Genomic DNA, 21,011 nt, shown 5'->3' with positions numbered 1-21,011 from the left:
TCCAAAAGGTGATGCGGGTCACAACTCATCCACTTTCAGTGCTTTCCGTTTTGAAAGCTGAGAAAAGTAAATCTACCATGTGGATTTCAAATATGTGTTTCTTTCAAATGGCACTCAATGAGAACCTACTCCCACAATTGTACTTTATGAGGATAAATGTTTGTGATAAATGTTCATCAAAATGAAGAATTAAAATAGATCCATTTTTATTTTGTTTTTAATGAGCACACTGAAGTTGGTAGTCTAAAATAAATTAGAGTACCCTAAGGGCATTGCCACTATTGTTGCCAATGGCCATGTTGGCTGCCTTTGCCTTAGAACAATCCCCACCATGGCCTATTCATTGGCCCCAGCAAGACCAACCTCAACAAAATAGTGTTTTCTCAATAGCCTACTTTATCTTGCTATGGCCAAGGATCAAGCTTAGAGTGGGGAGTGGGGTCTTTATGGAACTAGTATTAAATAGGTAGGTGACATCAGGTAAGGCTTTTGTCTACCACACTGCTCCATAGTAGTCTCTTAGATGTAGGACAAGAACAAGTGGCTTTTTGGAAGGAAGAGGGCTTGCAATGGGGCCCCAAGGGAGCCATTGAGGGACATGCATGTGATGCCGAGCATGGCTTATATTGGCCATCCTATCCTATGGCTAGAGATTGCCCTTGGGCCACCTTTATCAATGTGCTATAAATCCATGGCATACATCCATTGACTATCTCCATTGGTGCCAATGAGTGGCAATATCCTGAGGTAATGAGAGCATTGCCAGAATAACAAAAGTGATGAAGGTGCTCCAAAGGTATTTAAATACAGATGCATCATCTCACAACAATATTACATGTATAAAATACAATTAATCTCTAATTGTTATCTATAATTGATTCAAGAACCTTCTATGAGCCATTAATCATTATTATTATTATGCTTGAAAGACTCTCTTATATGTATAAATCTAATAAATTATAAAAATAGATATCAAAAGAAAGTTTCTATATATGAAAGAAGGAAGTAAAAAAAATCTTCCATCTAGATTTAATTATATAGATAGTAATTTATAACTTGATATTCATTTTTAGGATTAAATATATAGTAGTTTGAAAAATCATTAAATAATTAAGAATATCTTGATTGATCGCAATATAAAAAGACAAGGCAAGAAACAACAAAAAGAATAGAAAAAATTAGTTTTAATCTTAATCAAATACTAAAGAGTTATTTGAGGTCTTAATAAGGAATCTAAATATGTAGATTCTATCACTCTACCATTTTTAGAGTTCTCTTCATCAAACTCCTACTTTGATTGTTTTATATCCATACAAAAGATGGCTAAGAACATAAATCTCATTTATTAATAAATTAGGTTTATTTTGTCTTTGAAATTACATTTCTACACATCAAGAGTCTTTAAGATATCTTTATCTTATGGAACTCTAAAGAAAACTTAAGTACTTGTCTAACAATTTGTTGTCTCAATTCAATTTCCAAAAACTATAGTATTAACTTTTAACTTTAGAAAAGAAAAAATAAAATAAAATAAAAATAGAATCAGTTATAAGAACAAAAACAAATGGCTTAAAAATAATTCTACTTTTATATTATTAGTATAATTTTTATAAGAATCAATATGATTTAATTTTCTATCTTAAGACTTTATAGAAGATTATAAGTCCAAATATAATACTAATATCTTTTGAATAAAGCAAGATGCAAAAAAATTTAATTACTTGTATTCAAGGCATTTTAGTGCAATTCAATCTTTTTTTTGTTGTATAATTGATCTACTTTTTATAAAGATCCACACTTATATTTTATTCCTTCTATATTAGATGTGGGAATAGTTTGTATTGAAAGCATTTGCTAGAAGTTATGCCAAAGAATTTTAAATAAAATTTCTAATAAAAATTAACTACATATTAAAATTTTGATTTATTTTTTAGCTCAAAAATAATTTAATTTTTTTTTTGCCATAACTTTTTTTTAATTAAAATCGTATTTTTTATTAAATAAATTAAATAAATGGTTTAAAATTGATTATTTTGGTACCATTATTGTAAAATTTATCATTTTTGAATGATACAAAATTATTAGTTGCAGCTTCTAAATAATTTAAAAGTATCTAAAACATGCAAACACAAAACTCTTTCAACTTATATCTCCACTCTATAAACTTTTTTTGTTTTTGCATTGCATCCTTGTACATATTTTTATTTTTATTTTTCTATGCACACACAAATGTTATTTCATTTTTAATTATAATTTAAATTTTTAAATTTTATTTTAGAACTAATTTGGTTTTTATTACACCATGTTTTTTCTTTAAATTATTTTGTTTGTTTTTTTTAATAGCTTTACTTTCAATATTGCTTATTCATATAAGATTATTATTTATTTTTATATATTTTTAATTTCTTATTGATTATTTCTTCTTTGATCACTTTTAAATTTTTCTTAATCTTGTTATTACATTGCTTCTAAAAACTATTTTACTTTGCAAATCTATCACCACTTATCAAGTTCTAGTTTTGGCTACATCTTTTTACTAGATCTCATCTTTTTTTGTTGTATATTTTGATTTAGTTACTTCAAAAGTCATTTTCTTTGTTTACAAAACTTTAATTTATTTGATTAAAAACTTATTTTTATTTGTATGTAAAACTTCTATATATTTTGGTTTTTTCACAAGTGATTTACTTTCAACGTAAACATTTTCTAATCACGTTTTCTAATCACATTTTCTAATCACATTTTCTAATCACATTTTATTAATTTAGCTTTGTTTCTCAATTTCTCTTTCGTGTAATATTTAAAAAAAAAACAAAAAAAAAAAAAAAAACAAAACAAAACAAAACAAAACAAAACAAAACAAACAAACAAACAAACAAACAAACAAACAAACAAACAAACAAACAAACAAAAAAAAAAAAACAATCCACCAATATTTCTTTTAGATTTTATTTTTTTCTGAAAATGGAGTTGGATCGTATTGATTAAAATTTATAAATTTTTTGATATAGTTAAAAATTCAATAAACATTTACTATTATGAATAAAAAAAATGTCAACTTATTTTTCAAACATATTAAAAATTGCACATGCATTGCAAGGTTTAGTATAATTGCATAAAAAAATAGAAAGATCTAATTTGAAGATGTATAATATATCAATAATCTTAAAATAGAAATTAATGATATAAATATTTTAAATAAAAGAATTATATTAGTAATTGGAGCAAGAAGCGACTAAAATTGGTATTCATTGAGATTTCAAAAGGATTAGAAAAACATTAGTTTGATATAGAAAGCATAAATTCAAAATATTATCTTATTGATAATATTTAAAGCTTGATATCAAAAAAAAAGTCTTAAATATAATCATATTAAATTTTATTTATTTCACTTAAGATTAGATAAGATTTGATGAATATAATTTTAAATACAAAAAATAGATTTATGAAAAAAAAAGAAATTAAGTTTTAACATTTGAAAAAAATTAAGATTAAAAAAATAGAAATCATCAATAAAAAAACAACTTTATGAAATGATATATTTTTTTAGGATTGAAAAAAATCGGATATAATTAAATAAAATTTTAATAAAATACTAAAATATATTTATATACTATCTAGCTAAATAGAAGGAAATAGAAAGAAATATCTAAATATTTGTATATATTTTTAGTATAAATATGCTAGTTAGATAATACTTTCATCAAAAATCATTAAGAAAATTCACTATATGTAGATCGGATTTATAAATGTCTTTAGATACATGTGGTTCTAGTAATTTCTTTTAGATTTTTTCTAATATACATATATCATGTTTTTTTAAAAGAATTAAAGTGTATTATAAAATAAAAAGTATCTTTTATTATATTAATATTATTTTATTTCTAAATCATATCAAATTTATTCCTTATTCTATAATTAAAATTAAATTTCTTATTTTATCATAATTATTAATACTTATGTGTCTTATGAATCATAAAAGTTATAGTGGAAATATACAAAAAAAATTAATAAAATATTTACTTTCAATGTACGAATTTAAGATAAATTTATGAAATAAAAATAAATTATTAAACTTACAAATGTTATCTTTTTAATTTTATATTTCTTTTAAAAATAAAATTATTATCCAAAATTATGTACAATACAAGTAAAATCAATGAAACTTACTTGAATCTTAATTTTATGATACTATTATGTATTTGAAATGTTGTTAAGCATGTTAAAGCATGTATTTATAAATATTTGTATTTTATATCAATTAAATATTTTTAATTATCTTTTTTTCAAAAAAAATATTACGTATTCTATCTAATTGTATATAATTAAAATAAAAAATTATTCTATCTAAAAAATTAAAAAAAAATTATGAAATTTTTGATAATTAAAAGATTATTTCAAAAGTTGATAAATTACAAAATTTTATATTATGTTATTGAAACTTTTGAAATACTAATCCTTCATTTTTTTCTAAATCTTATTTAAATATGTCAAGAAGCCATATTAATATAAAGTTAACTATAACTTTTATATTGATTTATAAAAAATTATTTTAAAGATAATATTTTATGTTTTAAAAGATAATTATATGTTTTAGAAGATCAAGCCTAATTCTATGCACAATATGCACAATATAATTTTTTAGGAATTTATTAGTTTGATTAAATCAAAATTTTAGGCTATATATCTAAAGATTATAGATGGTGTTAAATATAAAGAAGTTGTGAAAGAATTTGCACAATCTTATGATATTTTCTTTATAATAAAGACTAAATGTTTTTTATTTGTTTTAGAACAGTCATGGTCATTTTTTAAATAAATTATATGAAAAACATATCAAATTTAAATTATTGAAAATAATTAATTTAATAATAAAATCTTAATTAAATCCTAAAAAAATTAATTAAAATTCATATAAAGAATTTTTTTCAAAATATTATTTGAAGTACTCGAAGACAGATATTGTAGGCCTTTTATTAATAATTATAAAAGAGCAAAAGACTATGACTATAGATTAGAAGTTATACAAATATCATGTGTAGAATTCTACATTAAAACATATTATCATAGAAGAATATATTCAGAAGTTTAATTTGTATTAATTTCATACTTAAAAAAATCTTTAAATTATCTTTTTTATAATGAATTCAAATAATCAACTTAATAAGCCTTATAGAATTCATTAATTATAATAAATTACATTTTTTATATCTATTCTTGGTAATATAATGGTAATAAATTTATAGGATTAAAAGCCACAAATTGGTTTATTTAAGCACAAGAAAATCTAAAAAATAAATCTAAAAACATGAAAAACTTCTTCTAAAATTTTATAAAAAAATATAATATTGGTGAATTTTTAATAAGATAGTTAAAAAAGTAAACTACACTATTGATGCTTTGTAAGATTGAAGGCTTTTAAAAATAATTAAAGATAAAAATATTTTAAAAAATTTGAAAATTAATCATATTCATACAAAACTTCAACAAGCAAAAAAACAAACAATCAAAAGAAAAATAAATAAATAAAGCAATCAAGAATAGATTTATTTATAAATTAAAATGATAATAAATTAATTATTTTAAGTACAAAAATTTAAAAAGACTAGAAAAAAACCCAAAATACAAGAATGATCAAATATAGCTTTAATCTTGCTTCTATTTTTACTAGCTTATAAAAATAGCTAAGCAGAATCTTTTTAATGATAATAAGACTCGTAAATAAATCTTTTAAGTTTTAAGATACTTCTATAGTAACTTTGAAAAGGCATAAAACTTAAATAAAAAATAGCCATATAGCAAATTTTTAAAAAATCTATAAATATAATCTACATATAAAAAATAAAAAAACAAAAATCATAATTGTTGAGAAAGATGTTATTTACCTATCTTGTTTCCATTTAATTCTATTTACTAAAATAAAATAGAAATTTATTCTTAAAAAATGATTATAATAAACATTGTCTTCTTGTCTTTGTTTTTTATTATTTTTTCTACTAAGAGAGTTTGTTTAAAAACTTATAGTTATAGTAATAAATATTTTATTTAAAATATATAAATTTTTTGAGTTGCACCAAAGTTGTATTAAACATACAAATCAATTTGTCTTTATTCATTTAATTTAATAATAATAATAATAATAATAATAATAATAATAATAATAATAATAATAATTCTATTATCAAAAAATTAAAAATATCAAAACTAAAAGAATTTAGCATTTAGATTTTCATCAAATACAAGAAAATAATTTCTAGACTTGTAATACAAAAAAAAAAAAAAAAAAAAAAAAAGAAAAAAAAAAAAATGATTATCTACTTTCATAGAAAATATAATTTAATTTATTTATTCATTTATTTATTTAAAAATAATAAAAAAAAACTTGTATAAACTTATCTTATTATTTATAATTTTATATTATTAAAAAAATACTAACAAAATAATCAAGAATAAGTTTGACAATAATGACATGTTTTTAAAATTATAAGACAAATTATAGATTTATAAAAGACATTTCAATCTATAAAACAAATTAAAACATATTTTAATTATGAAATATTTATAAAATTCTAATTATGCATGCACCATATGGAAAAAAAATGAAGATAAGATAGAACATAATGTATACTATAATTTTAATATTTTTACTAATTTTAAAAATAATTATACTAAAATTTAAGATTTTTTATGTTTTATACGAACTAAATATGTTCTATAAAGAATATGTCATTTTTTTGTTAAAACAATAAAAAAATTAAAAAAAAAAAAAAAACTATTATTTTCTAAAATATTAGAAAAATAAATAAATAAAGTAAACCAAACATATTTTATAAAATATCTTAATATTAACTTCTACTATCTTGTAATATAATAAATCCATGATAGAAGTAATGTAGTATCTTTTATAGAAAAAATATTAATTATTTAAGATAGATAAAATTTTCTAAAATAATATTTATATAAGAAGAATATTTAAAATAGGATTTTTTTACTAATTCATGAAATTTCAATTACTAGCTAAAACTTGGCCAACAAAGAGGCCACATGTCGACATGTTGACCACTTGTAGTATAAGCTGGACATATGGCACACACCTAAGAAACTTGCCTTGCAAATTAGACATGTGCTTTACAAGTTGGACACGTATTAGAAGTCCTATAGCTTGTCGCCACATAGTTCTTAGTTACGTAGTATATATAGAGGCAAGAGTGAGACCTTCCTCACTATTGTCAACTCCTTTCTTGCTTTTAGTCTAATTTCAAGAGTCTTTTGTTTTCTAGTCTTTGGCAATAGCCATTCCAGTTCTTCCTTGAATATACATATTTTCTTCTATTTTGTCACTTTTCTTTTGACACAAATTCTACAAGTTTATATATCTTCTTCAAGTTTGTGTTCTTGACAGTATCTTAATTAATCATATTAATATTATTATAAAAATCAAATTATACATACTTAAACTTAACTATTTTTTTGGTAATATTTTTTGATTCTTCTAAATATGTTACATACAAAACTATGACAATAATAGTTTATTAAGATAACTCAATAATATTTTTAAAATTATATATATATATATATATATATATATATATCTTTAAAATTGAGGAAAAACTTTGAATTAAAAATTCTAGTTAATTATCATTAAAAACAACATCCCAAGGTATGCTATCAATTTCAGAAATTAATTTAAATCCAAGATATTTTTTTAAACATTTGATTCTCATCAATTTACATACTAATTTTATATGTGCTTTGATAAATCTCATAAAATAGAATTAGATATTTATATCATCAAAAATTTAAAAAAATATTGTAGATATTATTTTTTATTTAAAATATATTTATAGATTTTAATTAATATAAAAATTAAAAACCAAATCCTATAAATTTTAATTCAATTCATTTCAATTTTTTGTAAATTAAACAGACATAAAAATTAATTTGAAAGATAATAAATAGAAAATAAATTTAAAGAAAATTAAATATTATTAAATAAAAATAATAATAATGGTTGGAGTTTTTTGTAATGTCTTAAAAGCTTGATATAAAAAATCAATTGTCAATTTTATGTTCAGCATAATTAAAGCTGAATTTTAATATTAGTTATAGAATTCTATATATTCCAATAATTAAATAGTGGTGACAATAAAAGTTTTAAAAAGAAATCAATAATTTACTTGGATCATCTATTGATAAGTAGCTAAAAATAATTTATTTGAAAATAAAATTAAAAATTAAAATAGATTTATATCAAGAATAATAGCATCATTTGTGTATTTTAGGTGTAATGCTATTGTCTTAGTTTTTATAATAAATTAAATTTTGTCAAAACATTAGCACACATAAGCAAATACAAACATATAATTTTTTTAAAAAGACATTTATAAAAATAGTACATAATTTATGTATAAATAAAGCTAAAAACATTATTTTTTTATTACCTATTAAACATATTCTATTATTTGTATAGAAATATTTATTTATTTATTTATTTTTTTATTTATACTTAACTTATCATTATACTATTATGTATTTATAAAGTTTATAAAATAACTATTATATATAAAACGTAAATAGAAATATAAATTTTAAATAATTAATTCCTTAAAAACTAATAACTTTCAATAGTAAATAAAAAAATTAATAAAATGACTCCAACTAGAATCTAGATATCTAAATTTTGTTGTTGTTTTTATGGTTAACAATCTTTGATAACTAATGCATTTTTTCTAACAAAAAAGATGACAATAATTAGTAGGAAATTTTTATTATATATATATATATATATATATATATATATATTCTACTTCTTTGCTTCAAATCCATCTTCCATATCAAAAAATTGAGAGAATTTTAATGAATATTATTTATAATCTATTTCATAAAGGATATTATATTTTGAATGATAAAAGTTTTAGTAGGTAATGTTTGGCATTCTCTATTTTGTGCTTAAAATAATTAGCCAAAGTTCTCCATAATTTTAATTTTGATCTTATAAGCATAAAGTGCATGTACTTTTTTCAACTATTTACATTATTTTAGAACAATTTATATCAACAAAATACAATAGGCATGACAAGACTTCATATCATATAATTTTTGTGAGCATATTTAAACATTAAAATTATGTTTTATCACTTTTTAACATGCTTATCCTCAAAAACTATAGAAAATTAATATAATCCAAAATATTTTAAAAACAAATTAAAATATTTCTTAAATAAAACAAAAAATTCTTTGAGCCATATGTTCCACAATAAAATAATTAGTTAATTTATATCATTGAATTAAGTAAAGTTAAAATCAATTGATTCAAAATAAAAATAAAATGAAAAATATAATATAATATAAAATGTTTTCTAGGTTCAGGAAGTGATTATAGAAAGATACATGAGGTAGAATCCCACATCAATTCCATTCCTAAAAATGTTTTCAAAGTATATACAAGAAGGGGTGGGGATGCATGGGGAAGACCACCAGCACATGGTGGGTGTGGGGGGTCCTTTTGTTCCATTGCGAAGCAAAGGACACATGCCTGCCTGCCTGCCTGCCCACAACCCATTTTGGGCCCCATTAATAGATTGATAGAGTGGAGATGGATGCATCCATGGCTGGCCCCTCCCTCAGCCACCACCACCACCACCATTCACACTTGCACCCACTTGCACTCTCTCACTCTCACAAAAGAGAGAGTGCCACTCACAATGCAAAAGGAAGGATATGAAGAAGAGTATGAAGAGTGTGAGGAGGAGGAGTATGAGGAAGATGAGGCAACCACCACCCAACCCCACCTTCCCTTCCCTTCCCTTCCCCCTGTGCCCGACCCCTTCCACCCACCAGGGTCCTGTTACCGTGTTATCATCCATCTACCATACATCCATTCATACACATCGAGGAGGACTTTCTCAGCGTGTAATTACACACATGATTGCGTCTGTAGTTGGTACGGAGGAGTAATCGTGGAACAAGGAAGGGTACCCCCACCACCGTCACCAGGATAGCTAGCCATGAATGTTCGGGCCGACTCATCAGGATTCTTATTCTCCCTTGGCAGGGGGCCATCGTCATGCACAGGGACACGAACAGAGAAAGAGATATTATTATTATTATGTCAAGGGAGAAGAACCCCAACAAACAAACAAACAAACACACATACACTGATGCTGATGTGGCACTGACCCCCCGATATTGGGTGACACGCTGGCACTCTGATTCCCTCCCTCCCTCCCTCCCTGTTCAGCCATCCAGCCAGTCAGCCAGTGCGTGTGCAGGGGAACGGTATGTTCCCATGACTTGGGTGTGGTGTGGTAGTTGTGATTGTTGTTGTTCCCATACAGGCTGGCCCTTGTATAGCTGGACACAGCCTGCTTGCTTGCTGTCTTCTAGAGGGGGGCATGCACTCTACTTACCTAGTCTCTTCCCCTTTGCAGTGCCCTCTCACCACCCAAGCAAGGTGAAAATTGAAACACATGTGCTGCCTGACTCTCTGAGTGTGAGGAATGTTTTTGGTCATGTGTTCTACCTTCCTCTGTTTGTTTGTTGGTTTGTGTGTATGTTTCTGTTTTTCTTTTTTTTGGCATGAAAATTTTAGACCTATGTTCTGCTTTCAATGTGTGTGCCAACATGCATTGACTTCCCAAAAAGGTTACCACCTACTATTCTTCTTTGGGTGCCCTTGTGGTCCCCATGAGTCCCCATGTAGTTGTTACAGTACAGGTTGTTTTTGACAATAGCAAAAGGTTTGAACAATATGTGATTTTATTTTTAATCTAGCAACTAAACAATTAGTCACATTTGTGTTTGTTGTTCCATCAGCAAAGGACTACTTGAATGGGCAGAAGTACTTTGTAGTATCTTCATGTGTAGTCTATCAGAGCCTTAGTAAATAAACAAATGCAAACCAAGGAAAAGATTACTGGTGATTTTTGTCAAAATCTATAAGAACCAGTTGTGAAAAAATGTGTTTCAGTTCCACTTACAGTCTCCAACGTAAGCAGGTGATGATAGCAGTCAGTTGGGCATCTTGCTGAAGAGGCTGGTTCAAACTTATGATGCCTGTTTGTGAGATGTGGCTACATTGTCCTTAGATCCAAATCCATAGGTTAAATTTGACCTCTTACTTGGTTGCTCTGACCTTTTCCATTTTTGTACACCCATAGACACACACGAATGGAATCCTATAAGGATTTAAAAAAATTAACCCGACTTTGCTGGAAATGGAGCCCAAGTATCTAAAAATGGGAGTTCCTGCCTCCCAAGCTCAATGCAGAAAAGATGGCACAAAGAGAATTAAGATGCCAAGAACGGAAGCTGAAAGTGGGTGCATGAGGATTGAGATGCAATTTCACGAGCCCTAGACCCTTCATTTCTCTGCTATCAGCAGAGGCATTAATGGCTGGATGCAGACTGACAGACAGACGGTTGCTTCTTCAGCAAGCTAGAAGTGTGTCGTGATTACAGCATCTCCACTAGCTTGGGAATTGTCGAACTCTGAAGAATTTGGAATAATTTTCAGTAAACGCCTTCAGAAGAACTTGCGATTGACTAAGAGGCGTCAATCCACAAGTGCTCATCTTTTAACAAACCGAAATTCCATATAAATTCCAATTCGTAAGGACTTCTTCGAAAAAACCCTGACGAAAGCCTACACTACGAAGGCATGAAAAATCATCTTCCAGTCAACATTGGGCAGATAGCACTCATTTCAAATCACTTACATACTAAGAACACGAATTACACATAAAAATCAACAATCCACGTTCGATGTTAAATGGTTTTAGAAGAAACTCAACGGTGAATCAATGGTCTATGTTGATTAATATTGTCACAGATATGACTACCATAACAGCCAATCTGTCACATATTTTACATGAATTCCTCAGTTACCTACCCTTACAAAACTGCTTGTATGAGTAATTCAGATCTGCCCTCTGCTATAAGTACATGAGATCTAACATCTTTCTTGCTGCCTGCGTATATGCAAATCTACAAAGAAGCCAAGGATCAACACAGTATACGAAACCTCGTAAACGAGAGCATTCAAGGGCTGGCCGAAGCCACCCTTACTGTGTAAACTTCTCTGAATAAGAAGAAATGGGCTGACGCAACTTCGGAAGATTAGCCGGACCAACTCGATACGACTGTTGCGGGACAGACCCGATGATATATTCATAGCCTCTTTGCGCATGAAAACCGCAATTGGAGTTGTCGCGTGAAGACTCGTTCGAAGCCATGGAACGAAAAGCCACGGGTTGTTCGTAGTCCTTGCATCAGGATCACCACCGCTAAACACTTGCATCACATCTATGGCACCACCACGAGCTTTACGTTTCTATTTTTCCTTCGCGCTACTCAAGAGGTCAAGAAGCGCAATTCGACTGGCTATGAGCAGTCTGAAGAGCTCGTTGACGCATTCCTCAAGTGGGGCCAAACCTCTGCCGAGATTCTGAGACGTACACGCTAGCTCCTCCACTAAAAAGCTGAGCTGCTCGGAGTCTTGGGTGTTGGTGAAAAGACTCCTCTCGTTCACTTTCTTGTCCACAACCTCATACAGCCTTCTCACAAGGACGTCTACATTGTCAAGTTCACGCAAAAGAGCAATTGAGCCCTTATTCTTGCGCTTATCTGTCTCCTCCTTCACTCGCTGCTGGAGGCTGAGAAGGGAGGAAGCCCATAAGCATTGGTTGGACACATGAAGATTCACTAGAGGTCGCTTAGGCTTGCAAGCAAGTGCAATGACAACTAAACCGCACAAGAAAATGGTCGTAACCTTGGCACCATAAATGGCATTTAAAAACCCGTTCCCTTTCACAGCCTCCATAACTTTAGGATTCACAAGTTTCTCGCCCATTGTACGCAACATAGAACTGCAACTCTCAAGCTTCGACCTCGCATGGCCTTGCTTGTATTCTGTGTCTTTCATTTTGATCGCAGCCAAGCAATCGTGGAGAGCGTTCCTAGCACGATAAAAATTGGCATCCTTGCCACATTCCTTCACCTGTAGATTTCGAATGGCAACTTGCACAAGCATCTGGTACTGCTCAAGCTCTGAAATTCCCTCCTTCAAAACGTTGCACACGTCCAGGAGCTTCGCGCTATCATCCAGGTACTCGTCCACCCATTTGTCGTCACGGTTAGAAAGGGGAAATGTCAGGTTTGGAATGAGGGCCTCAACGCTCGAATGCGTGCTAAGAACGACCGATAACGCCTGTAAAAGCCAATCAATGCTGAGGAAGCCAAGTTCTTCTCCAGCTTCTTTCAAGGCGTCGAACTTCTCGACTAATTTAGTTTCGAATTCTTGGAGCACGGGATGCCGTTTAGGTGACCCGCTGCCAGAACGATTCAGAGAAAAGTGGGGGATAACGGCACCAAGTGACCAGAACGAAGACGAGGATCCTTGTTGCATCATCTTGAAGTAGCAGTATGAAACCTGTACTCTACTTAATGTTCTGGGCCGGTGGCCACCAAACAAATAGGTAACCTTCTTGAGGAAATTCTCTAAGTGGCAACGGACGTAGAGAGCGAATGTCTCAGAGTTTTGCACACCACATGAATCAAATAGAAGCAACAGAGAACTGGAAGCATTGACATACAACAAATCAACAAGGAAACTGTCGGAGACGAAAATTTCCTGAACACTGCAACTAAAGCTCCTGCTCTGCGAATGACTCGCAACCACCGGTTCAATGCGAACAATTCCCCTCCCTTGTATCCGCCAACGACGTTAATAAAAATGAGAAAGCAAGATCGAAGGTGCAACTCCACTTTCTTCACGCTCAAACCCAAACCCGCCGCCAACTTCACTCAATTAGAGCACAAAACAGAACGCTACCCCAACCAAACCTTCCGATTCTACAGGCAGGAGGTAAGAGGGCCTGAAGCACACACGAAAGATCGGCGGAAGAGTCTTCTTGACGCCGCCTCTCTAACCTGCTCCGACGAACTCCGACAACCTTCCTCTCTCACTGCACTTCTGCTTGCAAAGTTGGAGAAAACTTGAACAAGAGAAGGAAACTCTTGACTACTCGTATGGAAGCAAATAAACCAGACGAGAGAGAAGACCAGCACAAGGGCGAGAGTAAGAAAAATACAACAACGGCAACGATGAGACGAGAAAGGACTTATGATGCGGTCTTCTTCTTCTTCTTCAGCTACAGCAGCATCATCCTTGTAGAGAGCGCAAGCAACAAAGAGAATGACGACGAGTAGTGTGGACAAGGGGGGCATGCCCTGCCTTCTTCATCTATAGAGCCCTTTGTCCAGATCTCGGACCATGTCCTGATCCAGGTCTCGTCTCTCCCTCCCCAGTTCACGTTGAATTGTCGGTTACACCTTAAGCGAGTCCACTCGTTACCAGTTTTTTTTTATTTTTTTATTTTTTTTATTTTATCATGAGTGTATATCATTCTTAATTGTGGGTGAATAGCTTTATTTCATGATTCCATTGTCCCCTGCCCCGGCTATAGTCACCTCCACGCAATGGCCATTTTGGCAGAGCTCAAGCTTTTGGACTCTATCTTTGCCTACTTTTGTCTTCATTGGATTTGTATCCGTGTGAGCAACCCTAGAGCTTCCTTTATTTCTAACAGTTGGGTTCCTGAAGGACAGAGCTTGGTGTTTGAACGAGGGTAACGCTTGGCAAACTCGAAAGCCAATTTTGAGAATGGTCATACTACTGTTATTAATATTAACATTAATTAATTCACTCATGTGGACGAGGGGTTCTTTTATATCTTTCATAACTTTTATCAAATGTACATCTGAAGTTTTGCTAAATCATTGAGTCATTCAGTTGTAGATTTCCATTGTACAGAGATTTGGTTGATGTTTCAGTAAATCATTTCCTTAAAACCATATAAAAACAAAGTTGTTCCCAAAACACACACACGCACATATATATATATATATATATATATATATGTAATTCATAGCAGAATTTATTTATTTCTACATCTTGAACATTAAAAACCATTATATATATATTCATGGCACGGTATATCTTAAGTATAGGCTTTACATATGGTGCATGCAAGTTATTGGCACTTGTAAACGCCAATTGAATGCCCCCATCTTTATTCTTTTTTTTTCTTCTTCTTATATATATATATATATATATGTAATTCATAGCAGAATTTATTTATTTCTACATCTTGAACATTAAAAACCAACTGTCATTCAGCACACAATGATGTAAGAAGTCTGTGAGTGTGTGTATGTACATGAATAAATGTGAAGGTCGTGAATGAAAACATTCTTCCCCACTGCGGGAATGAAGGTCGCAATGCTTCCGATTCTGACGACGATAGTGTGAGTCGGTCAGCATAAGAGGCACGAATGTGAACGACGACGCTGCCACCCCCGCCCACCTAATTGTGGCAATTCTGCCACTGACCCATTTCTGGTAGTTCTCAGGTCCACCTACAGCATCGCCTGGATCGGAGCAGACCCACCACCCATTCTTCTCCCACTAGCAGTAAAGTTCCACGAGGAGAAGCCACAAGAACACACATTCGCTTGAAACGGATGCTTCCGTTATGTAATTTCTGGCAGCTTCTTGTTTTCCATTTGTGGTGGGTTTCCACTGTTCACGGTACTCCCACTCCCACTACGTCCACTCGCTTTTTAAAGCCTCTAAGGTCTACAACGCACGTTTAAAAGCTTCCATCCGCCACTGAGTAGATATGTATATATTTTCATGTACAAGAATAGGACTGAGTCAGCGGGAGGTCAAATTATGAGGTGAAGTGGTAGTGGTGGCGTTGCGAATGACGATGATAAAGTTTCCAGACAAGTGGGGATGGCCGTCAGTGTCTCCTGACAAGCTAATTCGGGGAGGAGAGCTGTTCAGCGGCGGTCCCAACTGCACAGCTGCTCCCAAGTTAACGTGAAAACATGCGCAATTCCATCGATTCCCGGTCTCAGGGATTCATATGAATCGATAAACTTACCGACTGGGAGGGGTGGGGGGCAGGAGGGGGAGTGGCAGAAGCTGCCAACACCAAGCAGCCGCTGGGTGAGCTGGACAACGATGAACGTCGAATCCGCCATTTCCACACGCCATTCGAATCATGGTGTCCAAAAACCACTTTCCGACAGCCGTGCCGATTTCTCGATGCATTCGCCATTCCATCAGGGAGTTACGAAGTGGGACCCGCGCGGATGGCGTGGGGAAATCCCATGCCCCTGCTTCAGCCAGCCAGTCTGCTTCAGTCATTCATTCAGTCTGCTTCCTGAAGGCGGCATGACAGGTGCCGCCAACTCACCGACTGGGACTGCGGTAAGGATGGCTGAACCGAGAGGGGAGGGGGGATGTTACGGTGTAATTGTTGTTGTTGATCAAAAATTATGTTTGGAATTTGTTGCTGGAGATGGGTGGCATTCACATTCCTCCGCCTAGATCCTGGCGTGGGGGCTCTTCACTGGCCTTTATTGTTAGCTAGTGAGTGAGGGGTTCTGTGTGTTTGTGTTTGAGATTTTTTTAGTGGAATGTTAAACAGACCCATGCATTTACTGAATAGACCCATGCTTTTACTAAATTGACCCATACTTGATGGAGAATATGGAAATGATGATGAATGTGATTGGTTATTATTGGCTGCATATGTAATAGTGTGGAAATGAATATAGAGATCATTATATTTTTTCATGATGGTTAGAATACGTAGGTTGATTTAGTAAAAACATGGGTCAATTTAGCATTCCTTTTTATATAATAATTATTTTTATTATTATTTTATCAAGTTGAGATGGGGCAAGGTTTGCAAAGAAATCATAGTACCACTCAAGATCACTCTTCTTTCTATAAAGGTTTTTATTGAATGAAGGTTATTTTGCATGATTGTACTGGATTTTTATTCCCTTTTATTTTGGCATTAAAAAACATCTGAATATTGGTTCAAACTTTGATGCATAAAAATTCAATTGTGAAGGAGAGTCAAAGGTGGAGAATGAGTTAGATTTTAATTTATAATATAAATAAATAAACTGCATCTGCTCCAATCTCTTAGTATTACAGAATTTTATCTATGTGTCTTTTTTGTACTTTATTGTCACTTAAAATTGATGATTCATTAGTGGCCAAATTGGTAAAGCTTTGCAAGTAAATAATCAAATGAAGATTATATATATATATATATATATATATATATTATTTAGACACGTAAATGATATCTTTTTATAAAAGAAGTTGGGTTTTCTATTTCTTTCATGCAACTGAGCTTGCCTTACTTGCAGCGTTTGTTGAACATCTATTCTTTCATCTGTTTTTTCTATTTTTGGTTCCGTTTGGTGATCAAATTTGACACAGAATTACATTCTATTTTTACAATTTATCAAAAAAGATTTAGATTAAGGCCTTTGAATTGAAATTTAAAAAGACCTTGTTTATGAAATAACGTTGTAATTTTATTCCTTCATAAACTCATCGTCTTATAAAATCAATCTAGTTGAAATCAAATACCAATATAGTATTTTTAAGAATTGTGTTTAAAGTACAGTAACATATTTTCAAAAATAAAATACACAATGATAAAAAAAAACAAAACAATAAATAAAAATCATGGATAAATAGTAATGATGTTATTAATAATCAAACTTGATTTTAGTGGTATTTCTAAATTTTCTTTGTGGTTGGTTAAATAATTATTTAAGTAAAATTATAAAGAAAAAAATATAATAATAATAATAATAATAATAAAAACCTCATAAACCAATCAAGAATTTAAGTTTGTATTTGATAATACTTTCATGTTTTATACATTTATATTGTAAATCACGAAATAATATAATTTAATAAGTTTTAGAAAAACATAACTTAGAAGGTTTAGTTTTTTATGTTTTAATGTAAAATCTATGTTTAATAAAAGCTATTATTTTTTAGATACTTACAAATTTTTGCCATGTCTTTGTAGTCGATAGTTGTTAGTTAAAATCTGAATATAGAAGTTAATAGTTTGAAAAGTTTTACTAAAAGCACATGACAATAAACAAATAAAATTAGAGGTGCATAAAGCCTTCTTGGATTTCATCATTAGTCCTTAATAAATGATATTTACATTCATCATAGACTAAACTACTAGTAAGTTTTATGAATATTATTGTTCCTCAATAAAAATAAAATAAAATAATATAAAAATTAATGATGCAAACTTGTGAAAAATAATTTGCTAATAATGGAGATTACATAAGGTTTCTTAAATGACACAGATTTAAACAAAAGTCAAAAAATATATTGCATGAAATCAATGTCTTGGATAGAGTTCTACAAGAAGAACACAAAGCTACAATAAAAAATAAGAAATAGAAACATCCCTATCCCTACAGCATAAATTCAATAACTCTAAAGTGTAAATGAAATGTCACACTTTTAAATTTTCATTTACCGCATAACCAATTGTGTTCATAAGAATTTAAAAATAAGTACACTTTATTTATGTTGTTTTAATTTCTTTAAAGTGCATACATTAAAACCTTGTGACATAGTTGATTACAATATTCAAATGAAACTTTTGAACAATTTTTTCTTCATATATATATATATATATATATATATATATAAATTATTTTTTCAAAGCTCTGATTTTGTTTAAACACATGGAAGAAAGAGTAAAACCTTGTTGTAGTGAGGCATACCAAATGAATGAATTCGAATAAGAACCCAGATCCTTTTACAAGTTATCTTGCACATGATTATTTTATTAAAATTATTTTGCATTCAAGTCTAATGATGACCTGATTGTAGACTCCAAATTTATTTATTGCTCTGCACTTATCATTGCTCTCTACTACTAGATTAAAGAATGTCAACGGAATAAAATGAATAAAATAAAGATGTTTAAAAAGTCCTACCAATAATAATAATAATAATAATAATAAACCACAAAATACAACTTCTTGCAGAAAAACCAAGTTAATTTTCTAGCACTTTTCTTTTCTTTTTTAACTAACATGGCGAGCTACCGGTTATTGCAACTGTATTGTTTTACTTGCCATTGGATCCTCAATTACAATAAAATATAGTGTGTAAAAAGAGGGTGTTACGAAGGCTTTAAGTACTGATTTTAAAAAAACAAAAAACAGAAATAAACATAAATAAATAAATAAATAAATAACGAATGACACATATTATTCAAAAAAAGAGAAGTAACAGAAAGAGAACCCCAATTGAGTAGGCCTACCATCCTCTGTGTACCCATTTATGAAACATCTTTGCACAATCCAATGCCCAAATTGAATGGTTCAATTACACTCGGGTCCTCCATTGAAGGACCGTTTATTGCATGTGTCGGAAACCTGAAGTACCGACAACTGTTTTCCAGATGTAACAATGAAAGGCAACTGGGTCAAGGGGCATAATCATCCTGCCCTAAAACAGGGGCTGCAATGCAACACCCTTTGTTGGTGGGGATCAGACCCAGAGTCTAGTTCACGTAATAATAGGAAACCCCACTTCACAGCAGTTGGTGCAGGGAAGTCTTTCATCATATTTAATTTAAATATAACCCTACGAATGAAATGGAATCAAAAACAGTTCCTGGAACTAAAATTCCGTCCTCATATCCAGAATTGGTTTATTTGTCCTGAAGTGTTTAGCAGGATGAATGACACATTAAAAAAATAAAAATAAAACGAACGTTTCACAGTAAACGATGAGATCTTTGAAGAAGGTAAGGATTGTCGCAGCGAGATTGAATGTCTCGCTGTTTTTATGGTCTATACTTGAATTATGCATCATGAATTGTATCAGTTTTTAATTTGAAATAATCCTGATCAGGTTTGAATGTATTGGTACATTATGTTGAGAGCAATTACTTTACCCATCCACACTCCTAACCAACTCAAAAAGTCTTTTAAAAAGTGAATCACAACAATGTAAAAATTCAAGTTGAGAATTCGAGACTTGAGAAAAAGGCAAGGTTCAACTCATTCTAAGTCACAAAATACATAAGCCCAGGCACTTTTTTGGCTTTGTTCATGACACCTCAGAAGCACACGGTGGTTAAATTCATTTTGCATTTTCCCCACGATGTTATGACCTAATTTGGAGCTGGGCGGGCTTGGGGTCCCTTTCTCGTTCATCGTGTATGAGGCTCCTGGTGTAGGGTAGGGTGTAACCAAACCCCGCATGGGTACGCAGAAGCCACCACTTGAAAGAGGGTACACGGTCACCGATTCCCGTATCGCGGTGTGGCACTCAAGGGTGTGGGCAGCCACTCCCTCACTCATTCCCCCTGGGCACGTTCAACGGAGCACAAAGCCGTGTACTGGAGAAAGATGCCCTTTCGCATATACGAATGCGTCTCCGTATTGTACGTGACACGGAATACGAGGAAGGCACTGGTGAAGGTTCCGACGCGTGGAGAGCAAAGAGTTGCTTGCTGACGACGTCAACGTGATGATGGCGTCATGTGACGTCTGCTGGGTCCAGCCTGGCTCCTAGAAAGTTCCTGCTGCGTCGGGAATGACGATTGGGAAAGCTGGTTCGGTGTGAAACGGGATATTTGAGGTGCTGAGACTCCCACGATAACGTTAATGTAAAAGAGAGAATGTTTTTGCCGATATAAGGCTCCTATGTACAAGAAAATGCTTTTATAAAACAAGTGAATTTGTTGTATCCTTAGTTTTTGATTTTTTTTTTTTTGTGTGTTGAATAAGTGTTAATTTAATTAAATAACTCCAAGAGTCACACTCATAAATTCATGAAATAAAACACATCGAAATTCCCTGTCTTTTTATAATTTAAATTTTTGCACTTTTAAAGCTCTTTTTCATTAATTTTACTTTTCAATTGCATACTGATTTTTTCTTCTTATGTCTTTCTGTTTTTAATCTTCTTTCTAGATTTAAATTACAGTTACTATTTGTCATGCCTTGCAACACTAAATTTTATTTTTATATTTATATGTTTTTTCAATTATTTAAAAATATATTTAATTTAATTTTAATTATTTTTTATCTTTTATTATTTTTCTTTGATATTTTTTACATATATTGGTTTTTATCTTTTCTTGAAT

The 21,011-nt window shown here is 30.8% G+C and overlaps 1 protein-coding gene across 1 annotated transcript; it reads right to left on the bottom strand.

The window, feature by feature from the left end:
- Window positions 1-11,794: 11,794 nt before the first annotated feature.
- Window positions 11,795-14,234, bottom strand: LOC112287026 (protein BPS1, chloroplastic). The gene has a single exon (XM_024529620.3). The coding sequence runs from the start codon at window positions 13,406-13,408 to the stop codon at window positions 12,332-12,334; it is 1,077 nt and encodes a 358-aa protein (XP_024385388.1). The 5' UTR covers window positions 13,409-14,234; the 3' UTR covers window positions 11,795-12,331.
- Window positions 14,235-21,011: the final 6,777 nt, after the last annotated feature.

Source organism: Physcomitrium patens, chromosome 9 (assembly GCF_059467195.1).
Source record: "Physcomitrium patens ecotype Gransden chromosome 9, ASM5946719v1, whole genome shotgun sequence".
Lineage (NCBI taxonomy): Eukaryota > Viridiplantae > Streptophyta > Bryopsida > Funariales > Funariaceae > Physcomitrium > Physcomitrium patens.
This window is presented reverse-complemented; position numbering and strand designations above follow the sequence as displayed.